Below are 19,634 nucleotides of genomic sequence, written 5' to 3' on the forward strand. Positions count from 1 at the left end.
ATAAACCAATTGGTTGCAGAAAAACGTTTATGATTCGTGACATACCACTTAGGTGACTTTGGGCTAACCATTGTCACCAGTAGCAGAAATCATCCAAGTTCATTACATTACAAGCGCTTCAGCATTAGCAGGTGAAGTGCATGTAATGTAGGCATTACAGTACCCGTCTGTGTTACTGAAGCGGTTGTATATTTCCATCAAGAGGTGAATCATAAATGTTTTTCCGCAATCAGTTGATATGAATCAGTTGGCAATTGGGAAATAAAAGACTCCAAATTACACGTACGAGTAACATCTTTTGCCTGTCATTGGCCACTCTCATTAAGTTGCAGAAGTCCTCGTTAGTCATCAAGTTTTCGCATTTCTTTTCAATTGCGCTGAGTCGGTTCAGCATGGTGAGTTTTAGGTCCCCATTCATCTCACTGTTTGGATGATTGCAAAAGTTAGGAAAGGAATCTTCTTCTCGCAGTCGCGTTACAAGGCTATGCAGGTCATTACTGCATGCTTCATCAGGATCAACGACATTGTCTCGACACATCGTCTTACATATTTCAATCGTTTTGCAAATGTCCAAGTTCTATTCGTACAATTTACGATCCAGTATAAGCTCTTCGTTGTAGTCTTAGATCTTGACATATTTCATCTCTGACAGTATCTATTTCCTTATTGCAAAATGGAATGGGCAGCATTATCTCATGCTTGTACTCGCTGATATCCTGAGCTAAGTCATAGTTTTGATAGCACATTATGTGTGGATGCTGCCGTTTCTTGCAGATCTCTTAGTGCTGCATTTGCAATTTGCAACAAAGCATGACAGAGTAAAATGATCCAACATGACAGTATGATTGCAATAATACAAATACTTGTATTGTTGCAATCATACTATTCAACAAATGGCTACAATCAAATGGGTAATTAGGCTATTGGCCCAACCCCTCCCTAATGTTGATTCCGTAGAGTAAGTAGTGGGCGTGAGCATAAATTAGATCATTCATTATTTCGGTTCTAGCTGTTCGAAATTTAATAATTTTTTTCAGAATATTTATTATTGTAATAAAAGTTTTAAATAAACATGAATTCAAGTAATTACAGTACTTGTTTTTTTTTCATGCTTTATTGCAACTAATTGCCATCAAAATCTATTAAGAAAGATGTTTGTCTTTAGAATACTGGTATTAATAACGGGATCCCGGTTTCATAAATACCGAAATACTGGTATTAAGATTTTGACTGGTATTGTAAGCCCTAGGTGTACCTTGTAGGAAGAATTTTGCATTGCTGTAATTGAGCTGAGAGTCAGTGTATACTATGTATTTTAGAGATGGGAAGAGATTCAGATTTTCTAATTTTATTGCGTGTAGTTCTGCTGAGTGCCACTATACTTAGGTGAAAGGGTAAGTGAAATGATAGCAGAGGGAAATACTGCCGCTACTCCAACAGCTGAATTTGATTTAAAGCCATTAGTATATATTGGCAAGAAATCAGCATACTTCTGAATATGGATTGCATGGAGTTCTTTCACATTGAGTGTTGGTAGGTGATCCTTTCCCCATTCATGAAGATAAGTATCGCAGGTTGAGAAGGGGAAGTCCAAAGTGGTTGGGAGTAATTCATTACTTGTTGCCTGTTGAAAATAGAAACATTCCAATTCTGTGTTAGTTCAAAAGTTCTGCTGATCTTATTTATTTCTATAGAGATTTAGTGGTCAATTAAAGAGGTATGGCTCAATAGGATGCAGACAGCAACTTTTATTTTGGCTGCATATTTAAGTAGTGGTGTTTTTCTGCAGAGATAGAGGGAGCTCACGAGCTGCAATATATAGACTATGGGATGAGATGTCCCATAGTCTTTTACTCAATAAATGGAAAAAAAAAAGTCTATATATTGAAATGTCCTGAAAGCACCAAGTGCAATCTGCAATGCACTGTGCTGTATAGGATCCACCCAGCATAGGATACTCCTATGGACAGAATCATACAGTGGAGCACCATAATCCAAACAGATTTTGATCAATGCTCTATATATGAGGAGCAAAGATGTATGGTCTGCTCCCCAAGTAGTATGTAAAAATTTAATGTGCTAAAAAGAAATTTAACTTGCTGTCAAGGATTAATCCCAAGAATCTAATGTTTTTAGTGTTCAGAAGGGTAAAGTTTGATATCTGAAGGTCAGGATCTGTATGTAATTTACACTGATTGCAAAAGTGGATTATAACAGTTTTCTGCTGTGATAAATAGCCATCAAACTGCCCACCTTTGGACTTTTTCCATGGATACCCGCAATTGTCAGTCAATGGATCTTATGTTCTCAGAACAGCAAGAAATAGAGAGAGATCACTAACAAGGCCTCTGTGGTCAGGAAATCTATCCATAATTAATGCTGCCAACTCTGACCAATTATAACTTTAAACATAGATAAAATTAAATTATTACAAATAAAATAAATAAATAAAATACAATAAATCATATGAATATATTAAAATAATAAAAATATTATACATTAAAAGCATTAAACCCGTACTACTCTAAAACTGAAGCTTTCAGCAGTATCTGCTGCCTTTCTCAACATAAGTAGTGCTGCATCAACAGTTCATTATAAAGTACTAAGCCTTCCCAGCAGTACTTTGTAATGAATTGTTGATGCAGCACTACTTATGTTGAGAAAGGCAGCAGATGCTGCCGAAAGCTTCAGTTTTAGAGTAGGGGTTTAACGCTTTTAATGTATAATATTTTTATAATTTTAATATATACATATGATTTATTGTATTTTAAATTTTAAATTATATTATATTTTACAGTCGATTTTGTATTTTATTTATTTATGTTTAAAGTTATAATTGGTTAAAGTTGGTGGTATTAATTATGGAGAGAGAGAGAGAGAGAGAGAGAGAGAGAGAGAGATCATCAGCATAAGGGTAGGTCCCAACAGTATTTGGAAGTTCTTTTGCAATGGAATTCTAAGGACAAAAAAGGGTTGCACTCAGTAGAGACCCTTGTGGTACTCTTTCTTCCTGCAAAAATGTCATAGAAAGCGAGTTTTGATATTGAACTTGGAAATAATGATTCCGGAGGAAGTTCCTAATGAATATAGGCAGGATGCCTTATAGACCAAGAGCATGAATGGTCACTGAGAATTCAATGACACCATGCAGTATCAAATGCTTTCTCTATATCTAGGAAACCATAACAAAGTGTTAATTTCTCACAAAAACACTGGGAATTGTAGACACAGCCTTGATCATGAAATCAAAGGAGGACCTGTTCTGTTGAAAGTAATGCTGATTATTACTCATTATATTCTGCATTTCAATGATCCAAACAAGTCAATCATGGATCATTATTTCAAGTAATTTACCAATGCAACTGGAGAGGGAGATTGGACTGTAACTATAAAGACTGGCGGGACCTTTTCCAGGTTTCAAAAAAGGCCAGTACTTTGGCGTGTTGCCAGGAGGTGGATAAATATTTTCCAGAAAATATTTGGTTATAAAACACCAACAGTAGTTGTAAGTTTGTCATCAAGGTGTTGTAACATGATATATTCTTTTTGTATATTAATGAATATTGTATATTTATAAATACAATAATTTAGTATTTTGCAAATATTTTACAAATTTTTGTATAATTTGTAAATATTTTAGTCCTACTCTTTGGAATGCAACAATATTCCTCATGCATTATGAAACCCAAAGAAAAAGGCCTTTTTCCTAAGTAAATGCAGGTAAATAATTACATTGTGATATTTATTCCACCTTGAGAATTCCACGCACCACAAATGCACAGATAAATAATTATATAGGTAATTTCCTGATTAGATATTGATCATAGTGACAGTGTTTTTTGTCTGGCATCATCAGGGGGTCTCCCCCAACTCTGCAATTTTATTCTGTGTAGAATACAATACTCTGCATAAGGTCAGGGTGTGTGTGTGTGTGTGTGTGTGTGTGTGTGTGTGTGTGTGTGTGTGTGTGTGTGTGTGTGTGTGTGTGTGTGTGTGTGTGTGTGTTATGTGAAGTATTAGTGTGAGTTGTGCTGTTCCTCTGGCCACTTAGGCTGGGGGCATGTGGAGAGCCACTAACATCCCCAGTTTCCATCATCACCTCCGGGAAGGCAGGCCAGGAAACATTAGGAGAGAAGAAAGCTCTGGTGGGGTGAATCCTGGTGTAGCCTATGCATCCAAGAAGAGCAAAAAAAATTTATTGTAAAGCAGATAATGGGGAGATAGAAAGGGGGTGGGTAAAAGGAGAAGAGAACAGAGGGGGACAATAGTTGAGGCACTTGCCTTTTGAAAGGGGAGACAGTAAAGGGACCCCTGGTACAGGATGCCCATTCTGGTCCAAAGGATGGGAGTTGAAAGTGAGTGGTAGGGTGATCCACCACACAAAAGGGGTAGGAGCCACCCAGGGTAGGGAAGGAGACAACCACCCTAGGTGGCAGGAATAAAAGAACACAATGAAAAGATTTTTATGGTGCAGCATGCTTTTTACAACTCTGTCCTGGGCCTGGAGGTTACCAAAATGGCCAGTGTCAGCATCCCACACCGTGCCAGCTAGGATAACCATGAGGCCTCTGAGGGCCTGCATAGCCATCAGTCTGTCCAGTGAAGAGGCTACGATAGAACATGCAATTAATAACTTTCATTCACTCAACATTCACACAATTTTACTTTTATAGTTTTTTCTTACACATATTAGATTGTGACATAGAAAAGATTTGACTTACTCCGTCCTACCTCTACATATTATGTAGAAAAGCATGCACAGGGGTTGGTGAGCAAAGTGAGCAGGGGGCAAAGCCCCTAGTTAATATTAATTTGCTTTTATTCTTTCAATTAAATGTTAAATCACTATTTAGTTTTCAATGCTTATTTAAACCTTGCTTAATGGTTTTCAGTTATTTGCTCAATTTTTAACAAAGCAACCAGACTTGAGATACTAAGACTTACAATGAGCTGGGTGGTGACTAATCATATTAGTCTATATGACAAGTTAATTCTCCTTTCATTTTCAAAGTCCAAATATTGGCAATGCTCAATGTCTAATCTAGTTAGAAATGCATCATCAATGAACCCTCATATGAATAATTATTTGAATGAATTCCTTATGCAGAGTATAAACAAACTCAGAGAAAAGAAAAAAAATTAGTTTTATGCCATTTTATTATTACAAATCTGCTTAAATGATTGTGTAATATTCATTAAACAGATTTATTACAAAAAAAAAAAAAAAAAAAAAAAGCAATCTTAAAAAAATAAACTAAGTTTCTAAAAATCTTAGAAACAAAAAAAAAAAAAAAAAAATGTATATATTTACCTGATATATGCCCAAAGGCAAAGGGTAAGCAGAGCCATTCCCATCATCAAGTTGCAAAAATTGGACATAGAATATATACCCAGCAGTCCAAATAAGCCAGATGCAAAATACATGAGGATAACAAGAACAAATAATGTGGCTGGAGTTCGAGCTGCTGCAAATATATTTTTTCCTTCATTGTGCTTTTTGTAGTTTTCAAACATTGCATCTAATTCCTAAACAAATAAATTTTTATTAGCAGGAAAACACACAGATAAAGAGCAATTCTACAATGGTATATTAAAAAAAACAAGGAAACAAATACATCACATACAAAAAACATGTTTTGTGGAAAGGTATGATTAGGTAAAAGGAGTGCATAATTATCTGTTTCCTCATATGACCACAATATTATACCCATTATGTGCTTTAATGCTGCAGCATCAGTTTCAAGCTAGCAAAACTAGAGAACACACAGTCAAACATTAAAATGTTTGACTGTATTTCCAGTGATCATACTGTGCACCATTTTTCCAAGTACACAGCATAATCTACTTTCTGCATCTTAAGCATCCCAGACCAAAACAAATTCCAAACACTCAGCAGATGAGGACTCTCAGGATGTTTAACTTGTTCAGACAGGCAGTTCTGAGCTACTTGTGTGTTCCAGGAAAGTCAGTTTACAATTAAACAATATTCTTAAAAAATAAATACTTCTGTGTACCAGAATAAGTTGATCGTTCAGTGTCAACTCAGGATCTGGGTGGAGGTTATGATAAAAACAGAAATAGGTTGGCAGTTTTCTGAGGGGATAATTAGAATCCAACTTCTTGCACACATGAGCTAACTTTGTTGGTGGCACATTAACTGTCTCATTACTATCTGCATATTTTGGGAATGGCACGAGATGCTGAGATTGTCGACAAACACTGCTGTGTACAACATGGCTTGGAAGTTGTTCAGCTATGGGGTTTATGAAGGGCATTTGAAAAGTGTGTAGCCTGAATATGAAGGGGTTATTTGAAAAGTCTGGTGACATGTTACTTTTCAAAACAGACCTCTTTAGAGTTAATACACTTTTACTATTGATGCTGCAATGCATTGATCCCAGCTACATAGAAGGTTTTCCCTTTAGCCTACAGGAGTTTGTAAACTGCAGCAATGATATCACTATTGGTGAAAAAATGGATGCCAGCCAGGTATTTTTTCAAATTAGGTAAAAGTCTAGCATTGCTAGATCTAGTGAATAAGGGCAGCTAGTCCAAGATTTCAAAGCCACACACATGCAGTGCAGCTATAGCATGACAGACTTATGAACAGGCATGTTGTCCTAGTGGAACAACTCCTTTGCTGAGTTTACCTCAGAATTTATCTTTGATGTTTTCATGCAGATGTCTCACAAGATCTGCATAATATGCCCCTGTGGCTGCCTGGCCTTTCTGAAGGTAATCCACTAGCATCCCAAAAAAACCAATGCCATTACCTTGCCAGCAGAAGGAATTGGCCTGGATTTCATGGGGAAAGGAGAAGAGCAGTGTTTCCAATGTTTGGACTTCTTTGTCTCTGGCCGAAGGTGACCCACATTTCATCTGTGGTCATGAATCTTGCAAGAAAATTTGCTGGATCTGCTTGAAAAACAATGTAAATATTCACTTGACTTGACAACTCTTGTGCATTTTTGATCTGCTGTCGACAACTTTGGGACCCATCATGCCGACACCTTTTTCATAGCAAGAACTGCTGTTATGTGTTACCCACATTCAGATGAGATGCCCAAGATGTTGGCAATGTATCAAAGTGTCAACAACTTTTGGGGTGATAGACAGTGCAAGTCTTCCACAGCATGGATCATCTTCCAGGCTTACTCTCCCTTGTTTAAATTTTGCTACCCACTTCTTATGGAATAGGAAGGAGCATCCTCCCTCAATGTTGTCTTCATGAATTGCATTTAGCATTAGTCCCTTTTTTCCCATATACTGGACGACTGCACGGTGATTGATTTTGTCCATCTTTCCTCATTTCACATAACATTTGATTTCAGAACCTGAAATTAAAAAAGATTTATTGAAACTGCATGAAAGTTGGTGGGTTACTATTCATAGTGTTATACATCAAGTACTGAAATTTTTAACACTATACCACTACCCTTTCATACTTAGTCCAGAAACTTCTCATATTCCCCTTGTATTGCAATAATGACACAGTAGGACTCTACTGTGTCAGGGGCTTAGAGAGGAACAGGTATACTGTGTGTTATCAGACACTCAGCCTAAAATACTGATGGATCCAATATCTCTCTATTACAGAAGCTCTGTTGTTATGTTATTTTGGTTTTTAGGAGCATTAGCAACTAAGGCCATATTGCTCCGGGATATGCGGTGGTCATTCCCTGACCTTTCCGCATCCTCCGTATTTGGTGGTGACGGGCTCGAACCCCGGTCTAATCAAGAAGCGTGTGCTACGCACTGCTGCTCCTTCCCACCTGGCTACGGAGGCGCAGACATACAGAAGCTCTGTTACGTCACTTAGGTGGCAACGAACGTGTAGAGTGGTTCTCTTCAAGACACCTGGTCAGCGTGAAGAGGAAAAGACCAAACCCTCCAGCACAACAATACAAAGGGCCCTCAGTCCCCAGCAGCTTTCACTCTCCCTCTTACAGCAGGGAGAGGATTAGAATGGAAGCAGAGGGTGCTAAGAATCTCTGAGTACGACCAGGCTGCCATGCACGGAAACTGAACTTGGCCTGTTATAACGTACGATCACTCATCGGTGAAGACAGGATATTAGAGCTGGAAAAGGAATTAGAAAATGTGAATTGGAATATCATCGGTTTGGCTGAAACAAGAAGAAGAAATGAATCACTTATAAGTTTATCAAGTGTAAATCTGCTGTACACCAATGGAAACAGTGAAAGGAGTGAAGGTGGAGTTGGGTTTCTGGTCCATAAAGATTTTAAAAACAACATTTTGGAATTCAAAAGTACATCACCAAGGGTATCAAGACTAATACTCAAGATTTCTAAGAGGTATAAGCTAATGGTTATAATGATTTATGCCCCAACATCGAGCCATGATGATGAAGAGGTTGAAGAAATGTACACTGAAATTGAGTCTTCTAAATGAGCAGAAAACCCACTACACTATTATTATGGGGGACTTCAATGCCAAGGTTGAAAAAAGGCAAAACAGTGCAGAAAGAGGAACTATAGGAAATTTTGGAATTGGTGAAAGAAATAAGAGGTGAAAGACTTGTGGAATTTGCAGAATCTCAAGGACTCTCAGTAATGAACACTTTTTTCAAGAAAAGGGTGAACAGAAAGTGGACATGGAAGAGTCCAAATGGATTAACAATTAATGAAATCTACTTCATCCTCACTAACAGAAGATATATTGTGAATGACGTTACCATCCTGAATAAGGTAAATGTTGGAAGTGATCACAGAATGGTAAGATGTACACTTCATATAGATGTAAGAAAGGAAAGGAAAAAACTGACTCGAGTAAATAATACAAAGGTCTTTGAGATACCAGAGGAGGAGAAAAAGCAGTATGTACTGGAACTTAAGAACAAGTTTGAGCTTCTGCAGACTGCTCAGGACCAAGATATTGACGAGGAATATTACAACTTTCTGAAAGTGATAAAGCCCAAGAAACCTATAGGGAAAAAGAAATCCAAAGAAGAAAAAATTAGTCAAGAAACGCTTGTCATGATGAACCGAAGACGACAAATGAAGAGCAAGAAAAACACTGACAGGGAGAAAATTGAGTATACTGAGTTTTGCAAAGCCATTAGAAAGAGACTCAGAGAGAGGACATAAGATTTAACACAAGAAAAGTAGAACAAGCATTAAGGGAAAACAAAGGATTTAAATCAGCAGCCATGAGCAGTAATACAAAGACAAATGATACTGAAACTGAAGAATAGCGATGGTGTACTTATAAACTGCATAGAAGGCATAATTCAAATAGCAGAAGACTACTATAGAGAATTATACAAGGAGCGAGGGAATGATACCAGCAGTGGGGAAGATGGATTGCAAAGTAGCAACACATACGACATACCCGATATTCTTCCTGATGAGGTAGAACATGCATTGAAGAAAATGAAGAATCAGAAAGCCCTGGGGAAGATGAAGTTACTGTAGAGTTGTTAAAATTGGGAGGAAGAGACATAACACAAAAACTGGCAAGGCTCTTCACAAAGTGCATTAGAAAAGGTGTGATGCCTAAGCAGTGGAATAATGCAATCATAGTTTTGCTGCATAAGAAAGGAGATAAATCAGAAATGGGAAATTATAGACCAATTAGCTTGTTATCCCACATCTACAAGTTGTTCACAAGGGTCATTACTAACAGATTAGAAAGAATACTTGATGAGAATCAACCGAAAGAGCAAGCTGGCTTTAGGACAGGATTCTCAACTATGGATCATCTTCACGTAATATCACAGCTAATGGAGAAAGCAAATGAATACAAAACACCATTATGCCTGGGATTTGTGGATTATGAAAAGGCATTTGACTCCATACAGCATAAGGCAATGTTTTGGGCACTGGAAAGACAAGGCATAGATACCCCATATATTATGATTTTGAAGAAAATATATGAAAGTGCTACCTCATTTATTAGACTAGACAAAGACAGTAGAAAATTTAAAATCGAGAAAGGAGTTCGACAAGGAGACACAATATCTCCGAAGCTGTTTACTGCTGCCGTTGAGGAAGCTTTCAGAAGATTAGACTGGTCGCAGAAAGGAGTCAATGTGAATGGAGAGTACCTAAACCATTTACGATTTGCAGATGACATTGTGGTCATAAGCCACGATCCCAAAGAATTAGAGGAAAATCTTAATCAGTTATGCACAGTTAGTAAGGATTTTGGACTAAAGATGAATATGGCTAAAACAAAAGTAATGATGAACAAGTATGCCACGGAAAGGGAAATAATAATTGAAGGAGCAGTAATTGAAAAGGTGGAGTCATATACTTATCTGGGACAAGTTATTAGCTGTAATAATGATAAATGGCTGGAAGTCAAGAGAAGAATAAATTTTGGATGGATAGCATTCAGGAAATATAGTCACATAGTGAAGAGCAATATCCCAGTTTGTATGAAACGTAAAATAATGAATCAATGTATACTCCCCACCATGACTTATGGAAGTGAAACTTGGGCACTCACCAAAAGAATGGAAGAGAAGCTGAGAGCTACACAGCGAAGAATGGAACGAATTATATTGGGAATCAGACTGTTAGATAAGAAGAAGAGAAACACATGGATTAGGCGGCAAACTCAAGTAAAGGACATTCTTATCAAAACTAAAGAACTAAAATGGTCTTGGGCAGGACACATAGTTTGAAGACATGACAGATGGACTAAGAAAATAACAGAATGGTAGCCAAGAGGAGCTAGAAGAAAACCTGGAAGACAAGGCGGAGATGGATAGATGAAATTCATGAGTTTTTGGGTAGTAAATGGATGGCCAGTGCTCAAAACAGAAGGAACTAAAAGTTGCTGGAGAGGCCCTTCATCCTGCAGTGGGTTGAAAATGGCTGATGATGAGGACTCTACAGATCTTGAGGTATACCTTCCTCTGCAGGAAAAATTTGGATAATGCTGTTTTAAAGTATACTTGGAAGGCTGTGTTGCAGAAAGTTTTGAATGAAGATGGGCAAGTGTCCACATAATCCACAGTGGTGCAACTGCTTTAGAATTCTATTCTTCCAGGTGGTGTTATAGACTGTTTATGTCAAAATAAATGGTTATCTGATGTTATGATTGAAGGAAAGCATTAGTTATTGAAACTTCCTATTTTTGCCAAAATATGCAATGCAGTTCTTTTCCTCTGAGGCGGTTGTGATTTTCTAGATATTCGATACATCTGAGGTTAACTATCTTCTCCAAAATCTTGCAAATGCAGCTGGTTAAGGTAATAGGAGGTTAAAGTTGGATTGGTGGGATATTTTCTGGGTTTCAAGAAAAAGATAACAACAGCACAATCTGTTGTTCTAGTAAGCAGTTTTTTGTAGAGATTCTGTTGTAGGGAAGTGAATGTGACTGTAAAGAACTCACTCAGCTGTTTGATTATAGAATAATGAATGCTGTTGGGTCCCACAACTTCATATCCAGATGTCCTCTAATTTGTGCACAATAAAAGGTTGGCTATATTATTAGTCATAATTTGAATGAAAATTTTGAAGCTTTGCTGCAGTTGCCGAGGCTTCTGCAAGGGTCTCCCCAAGCATGTTTGCAATTTGTGGTAATTCAACATGTATTCACCTTGCCTATTTGTAACTGGAAGAGGATTATCATATCTTCCACTTACTTTCCTAATGATTTTCCATATTTGTTGGGAAGTAATGGTACTATTTATTGCTGTGGCAAAGTGTACCTAAAGAAGCTCTTGCTCATGCTTGTTCATACTGAATGAGGTTGGCAATAGACACGTTGTGACATGTCTATTTTGATTGATTTTAACTACAAGGCAATTATCATTTCATCAAGATTTTGGGTATATTGGCAATTCTGTAGATGTTTTAGTATGGAGTTATTAGTAACATCTAGAAATTTCTTTGTAACATATTTCTGCTTCACTGGGTGAGGGCAGCTTAACTGCCTGTAAATCTAGTGTTTCTACAGTTTGAAATTTTGACCTATTTGTTTTCTCAAGTTTCCATTTTGGATTTTTATCGAGAAAGTTATGAGTTTTGCTTAGCAATTTGATTAAAATTGTAAAGTGGTTGCTGTAGGATTGTAGTGAGGATTGGTAGAGGGTTTCCATTTGAGAAGGGAGAACAGAACTGGATAGTACATGAATAGATCAATTTCAGTATACTTGCCAGATGAGAAGTGAATGTATATAGGTGATCCATCATTAAGAATAACAAGATTATTGTTACACACCAGTTATTCGATATGTTCCCCCCTGCAGATTATGAAGTTGTTACTTCATAGTACGTGATGACAGTTAGTCTCCTAGGATCAAATATGAGGATAATTGTGATACTAGATCAAGTTCATTACACTGCACATAGTTTGGTAGTACATATAGAGAAGAGATGGCCATGGTATACCTATAACAAAATGGATGGCTACTGCTTTAAGAGAAGTATTAAGTCATAACTGTTTCACAGATATGTGAGGGTCGGCAAGAATCTCCACTCCTCCATGTTGGAATCTGATTTACTTTGGAAAAAGATGGAAAGTTTACAAAGTGCACAGGGCTATTTCTAATTAGCATTTGCCGATATATATACAGCAGCATTCTAGATACTGCAAAAAATTTAACACTGTACTATCACACTTAGCATCATTGGCAAAATAAGCAAATCTCAGAGTGTAACCAAGCATAATAACACTAATTTTTTAACTCTTTAGTGCACACCCCTAAATGGAACAAAAAATTTTCATATCTATTTACTGTTTTTTTTTTTTAATTATAAAATATTAATTTTAAATTTTTTGACTGAATAAGAGATGACTTTTTTTGTTATTTTCACAATTTATCCTATTTCTTGTGATGCACACTTTTTTTCATTCACCTCATATTACTCTTTCCCTCCAATTTCTGGTTTTATACTAGGCAAATTGCCTAAAGGAAAAAATTTAGAAAGATACACTCAACATTCATTGGGTACAATGAGCCAAATTATAGAATGCCAGTAGCGCAGATATATTATTCAATATTTATATCCACACACCCGATAAATTATAGTTGCTAGTTCAGCAGCAGTGTATATACTTCGGCAATTCCAAGAAAGACATGTTACCTGTTTGATAACTGCTGAATGCCAAACAAAGAGTTGACCAATTGTAACTCCAGTATGTCAAAATGAAAACACTGTATTACCATTTTCAGAAAATTAGTGGAGGGTATGTGGGAGGACAATTTTATTCCAAAATTCAGAAAAACAGAAAACACTGGGAAGTGTCAAACGCCATAACCGATACAAGATTAATAAGCAAAAATTGCAATTTATATAAGGAAATATATCTTACCTCCATCAATGCAGATTAAACAATTTGATGAAGCCATAAATAAATTTTACATATACAGTATATCTCTGATTATTGAACTGATTAATTTTTTTATTGGCACAAATTGGCAACTTGGCATGCCAAGTCAAGTAATTATTGGGATTTCTAGTCCTTGTTGATAAACAAAACAAAATGAGCTAAACAAACTGGAATTCACTTAATGGTGAAAAAATCTGAGAGGGGATGATTCTGCATATAAAGTACCTTGACTTAATGCATTACAAAAACTCTAGATGTCAGTGGGCAATTAATTAGGACCTACCTGCCAGAATGACATCAACATCAATGTCCCTGTGTACAGGGCATTGTTATTAAGAAGCTAAACATGCCTATTTCTCATCTTTTCTGTTCCTTTATAGCCTGTCTTAATTTTTTGAGAGCAGCAATGGGCTTTGAGTCTGTCACAGACATACCATTATGGCTAACTTCTCTACTCCACAAGTTGCCAAGAACATATCAAGTGCTTTCTGTTTGGGGAGTTTCATTGTTTTCCTTCTCCTCTTGTCCGACTTTCCTGTAGACGGCTGTCTGGTTCTCTCAGGTATTACAAGCTAAGCTAGGGCTTGCTAGCTGGGAGTCAAAACGCTAATGGAACTGATATTCAGGTGATTTGATCAAGTGAAGCAAATTTCAGCAAAGTCTGGTTATTCTGTGACAACCAAATCCTCTGTTTGCACCTTCATGATGGTGGGACTGTTAGTAAGACCACTGTGAACCAATGTAAGGATATGTAAAAGTATGCAATCTTCACTGTATTACCAGGCAATACTAAGTGGTAGATGATTCTCATCAACTGGTTCAATACCACCATTTTGCTTATTGGAAGCTTGAAGTGGTGAGATCCATGTTCAGTTTACAGAGCAAAGCTCAGCACCCTCCACCCCCAATCTTTTCCATCATGCAGTATGATTAATGGATTTTGAGGTTATGGGCATCACGGCAAGATCCATTCTTTACATTTCAAGAGTACAACTTTAAAAGTTTTTGCTGGTCAAGCATTGGATAGCCCAACAGATTGAACCTAGTCATAACTCTCTGGGAAGCACATGGACCAGCTATGGTACAATCTCACTGCCTCTACCCTGGCAGATTAGTGACTGGATGGAGGCCGAGTATTGTGTATGCAGGGGAGGGGGGTCAGCATATCAAAGCGCTAGATACATTCTTGCTGTGTGTATGCCATTTGCAAAACCATGACTTCATGAAAAGATGCCCTCACCTTTTCTTTACTACTGAATACACCATGAATAGTCAAACTAACAGAATGAACATATCTGCAAAACAATCTAAACCTCCCAAAACAACTTGCTTGTCCATTTCACAAATATACATGATCTCAGTTCCCATCTCAACAATGTTCATTCCTACGGTCTGCCAAGAACCATTTACCTTTTCTGATAGAATCTCAATTATCAGTTGATTTGACCACTGTTCATCTCAGTTTTCCTAATTATTTGCTATGCAATTCCTTTTGCTTTAAAGGTGGTACACCTGTGGATATGTCTGCTCTGATATTCTCTGCCAGAAACTTAGTAATTTGGAATCTTCTCTGGCTTAAAACATCTCTATCAAAGGAGAACTTTTCATCTTCCTTTCTTTGGAACTACAGTTTCTCCAGTCCAACTTTCTTAATGGTGAGGTAATATTTCTTGGTGATTTTAATGTTTGCAAGTCTAGCTGGTCAAGATGCTAAGGCTTTTGCAGTTAATAATGATCTCACACAGACAGGTTCATTTACATACAACAATCCTAACCACTCAACCAAGACTATAGATCTTTTTCTCACAACCCTTGCAAGTATGCAGTCAAGGTGAGTGGTCCTGTAGGCAACTCAGATCACAACTTGATGATCTCTTCTTCAATGGAGACTCTCTCTCTCTCTCTCTCTCTCTCTCTCTCTCTCTCTCTCTCTCTCTCTCTCTCTCTCTCTCTCTCTCTCTCTCTGCCATTCTTAGCCTTGTTGCATTTGGCATTACAAGAATGCAATCAATGAAATTATTCTTGTATGGATCCTTGCACTCCACCTTAAAATCTCATCCTTTATGTCAACCTTGGTTTTCCAATAAATGTGCCGAGCCTTTTCAAGATAAGAATGTTGCATATCGAAATTGGCTCACATTTAAATCTCCAGGTTCACTTCTTTGTCTAGACTAAATCTTGCAACAATTGTAAATTGTAAATCCAATTTTGAACAAGCTAGGAATAGAAAACATGCTTCTTGTTCAAATGGTAGTTGAGCATTCAGGTCTCTTGTCAAAGCTATTGGCTGCAACACTTACCCATCTGTACTCCCACCAATGGTAAAACCTAATGGTTTTATTCAGCTAAAGATAAGGCTGATCAGCCAGCATTTTACTTTTCTACTAACTCTTGTACTGATGATATTGGTAAACCACTTTCTACCACTCTCAGTACACTCCATAATGTCTCCTGTAGTCTTCGTAAAAAAAACGGATGTCAAAAGAATTTTGAACAATCTTGATGCCAAGAAAGTTCCAGGTCTGATGTTATTTTTCAATTTGTTCTCAAAACCTATGCTCCTGAGCTTACTCATGTTCTGTGCTGCTTTTTTTTTTATAACACTTTTTCTTATTCCACTGGCCTTTTGCTTGGAAATGCTCATATCCAACCAGTTCTTAAAAAGGGTGACAAATTCCTCCCATCCAATTCGCACCCCATTGCACTTACTTCTAATCTTTCAAAAGTAATGCAAAAACCACTAACTCCTAAACTATTTAGAAACCTATAACTTGATCAATCATCACAACTGTCAGTGTTGATCCACTGGCTTATGTTATCCATTTATGGACAAAATCAATGTAAAAGTTTGTCAAAACTCAAGCAGTTGCTCTTGACACTTCAAAGGCTTTTGATTGCGTTTGGCATAAAGGACTTCTAAATAAGTTTTCATCTCATGGATTGACAACTGTTTTTTGTAACTGGGATCCAGTTTTCTCTCTGATCGCTTACTGCAGATGATGACAGGTGGCTGTCTGTCTTCTAACCTCTCCACTAATACAGTTATTCTCCAAGGTTAATTTCTTTCTCCCACTCTTTTCCTCTTGTATATTAATGATCTCCTTCTTCCACTAACTGGAAATCCTATCCATAGTTTTGCCAATGATTGCATTGTACCTCCCAGTTTCAGAAACCTTGCCCTGCACAGATAGCTTCTACTTCTCAAATATCCACTAATTCCTTAAATACTGATCTCCATGTGGCAAAGGTAACAGTCAATTTCAATCTTTCTAAAACAGTCCTGTCTTATATCCCGAAAAAAGGATTATTCTGCTCCTATTTGTATCTTCAATGACACTCAGATTTCTAGACAAGATCACTTCTCTATTAGGGATTACCCAGACAATCTCTCTTGGCATAAGCACATTACAAATATTGCTTCCTCTCCATCTAAAAAACTGTTTTCTTTTACTTTCATCATTATTTTTCTTCTTAACAGCTACTCACTCTGTACAAATCTCTAATGTGTCCCATCATGGAATATTGCTCCCATATCTGGCAACGGTGCCCCCAAGACCTTTCTCAGGCTTCTGGACTCCATTCAAAACGGAGAAATTAGGTTAATTAATGACTTATTTCTTACAAAATCTCTATACTGCCTTACAGATGTTCTGTTTCTGATACTTCCATTGGCACTGTTCTTCTGAGTTGGCTTCTATAATTTTCCCCACTCTTTTCCAAACATGTGCCACAACCATCAACATCATTTTACTTTCCAACTTCAAATTTACATAATCAACTTTTCTTCTTCCTCATTTATCCCTTCAATTTCCGTTTTCTGGAACAACCTCAATTCACATTTATTTCCTGAAAATTAAAATATACAGAAATTCAAGTCTAATGTCAAAGAAGTATCTTCTTTCATCTTTTCAAACTTGAACCCATGCATAGTACTACAGGTTCTAATACCTTTCATATTCAGAGTTTTCATTAAAAAAAAAAAATAATAAAACATAGGGTCCCCATTCCCAGTGACCATTTTCTTATGGAGTACGTAGTCTACCAAGAGAATTCCTGAAATTTTTGCACAGTGGGACTCCTATGGTATTTCCATTTCATAGACTCTTGTTTTGTTCCAGTATTCCAGTGATGAATCCAAGTTTCATCACCAGTTACAATTCTTGAAAGAAATCCTTGCAGATTTGCATCATACATGTAAATTTCTCTCACAAATTTGAGTCTGGGGGACTCTGAAGAAGTGTGAACATTTTTGGTACAGAGCAAGAACTAACCTCTCACAAATATTACATTATCACAGATACTAATTATGGTTATGATATTCTGCATAATCAAGTTTTCAATTTTTTTGATGTTTATGTCACTTCCATTGGCTGTACCGAATGGGGATAATCATCTGTGGATTCTCCTACCTCACCTGTTTACAAATAGAAATAATCAACCTTCTTGAACTTAAAGCAAAAAATTCAAAGATGACATGCTAAATTTTTGTAAGTGGCACCTATATATATATATATATATATATATATAAACAAACATGTAAGAAGAGATAAGGCTGATAAAGTTTGCATAGATGGAGGTGAAATTTTCAAAGTGCCAAGGACTAGAAGGGTAACCATAGCAGAAAAAGAAGTAATGTAGATTTGAAAAAGGCAAAAGAATGTTAATATCCTTAAAGTTATGACGAATTAAGAACATTATGGGCTGAATTGCAAAACCAATTTGGAGGTGAAGGAACTGTAAAGTAAAATTATTAATACCAAATGATTAAACAAAATAAAGATGGTAAAGCTGTCATCAGATATGGGTGAGCAAATTTATTTTAATGTTGGAATTTTGTGGAGATTAGAATTAAAAAAATTCCAACACTAAAATATTTTTTCAAATTTACTCAAAAATCTATATATATTTCAAAACCTTTTTCTTACTCTGAAAACACTTAATTATATATTTTTTAGCCTTATCTTTATTTTTACCTTAATAATTTTCATTTCATTGACACTGCGTTGGGACTACCTTGTCCATACGGTAAAGAATGTGCTAATTTTTTTCTTTTTGCTTTTATTTAGCATTAGCATTAGTAGAGGCATTTGATGCAAGAAAGCAAGCTTATGCTTGCTTTCTTGCTTAACCACCCGCTGGCTAAAGGCAAATTTCCGCACGTCTATCCTACATCTCTCTTTCCTCAATTTGAATTTATGCCCTCTCATGTGATTATTCTGAGCTAGAGGAAGAATCCCATCAGCATTGAGCATGCTTAAACCATTCAAGGCTTTATACACCTCTATCAGATCACCTCGCTGGTGCCTAGTCTCCAGACACTGTAATTTGCAAAACTTAAGCCGTTCTTTGTAAGAGCACCCCTTTGTTCCATTCACTAATCTTGTTGCCCTTCTCTGTACTCGTTCCAGCAGCTCTACATCCTTCTTGAAATGAGGCCTCCAGACCTGTATACAGTACTCTAGGTGTGGCCTGACCATCGCCTTATACAATGGAATAATCACCTCCTTATCCCTGCTGGAAAAATTCCTGTATATCATTGACAATACTCCATGAGCTACTCTTGCAGCCCGTCTGCACTGCTCAGAGAACTTCATATCTGCCTGCACAACAACCCCCAAGTCCCTTTCATTCTCTACCACTGTCAGTGTTGTACCACAGAGTTGATATGTTGCTCTGGGGTTGCTGTTTCCCATGTGTAGTACTTTACATTTGTCAATGTTAAACTTCATTTGCCACCTCTCAGCCCATCTGCTCAACCTTTCCAGATCCTGTTGCAGCAGCATAGTGTCAGTAGTGTCCTTGACAACCCTGCCAACCTTTGTATCGTCTGCAAACTTGGACATTAATCCCGATATACCATCATCAATATCATTTATAAATACAGAAAACAATAATGGACCCAACACTGAGCCCTGAGGGACTCCACTAATAACATCAGTCCACGATGAGCAGTGTCCATTGATTACCACTCTCTGTCTTCTCCCCCTCAACCACCCCTTTATCCATAGCAGTAATTTGCCTCCAATGTCACACTGCTCCAATTTGTGTAGCAGTCTTCCATGTGCAACAGTATCAAAAGCCTTTCTAAGATCCAAGTATATAATATCAAAGTTATTCCCTGCATCCAGTTCTTTTGTGACTGCATCATAGTATCCAATCAAGTTGGTCAGGCAAGACTTCCCCTTAACAAAACCATGCTGTGTCTGAGCTATAACTGAAGTCTTGTCTAAATGATCCTGCAGTGCTTCTTTAACCAGTGCCTCCATTAATTTTCCTGGAACAGAAGTTAAGCTCACAGGTCTATAATTACTTGTGTCAGCCTTTGATCC

General features: G+C 37.1%; 1 protein-coding gene across 1 annotated transcript in view; it reads right to left on the bottom strand.

The window, feature by feature from the left end:
- The window catches only part of atl (atlastin GTPase), a 346,856-nt gene that overhangs the window by 25,551 nt on the left and 301,671 nt on the right, over nt 1–19,634 (bottom strand). Inside the window, exon 13 of the mRNA XM_090369474.1 lies at nt 5,312–5,526. Within this exon, the coding sequence (XP_090225600.1) occupies nt 5,312–5,526 (215 nt within the window). The remainder of the gene's footprint in view (nt 1–5,311; nt 5,527–19,634) is intronic.

The sequence above is a fragment of the Mastigoproctus giganteus genome, chromosome 3 (genome assembly GCF_048544385.1).
Source record: "Mastigoproctus giganteus isolate SK-2022 chromosome 3, ASM4854438v1, whole genome shotgun sequence".
Classification (NCBI taxonomy): domain Eukaryota; kingdom Metazoa; phylum Arthropoda; class Arachnida; order Uropygi; family Thelyphonidae; genus Mastigoproctus; species Mastigoproctus giganteus.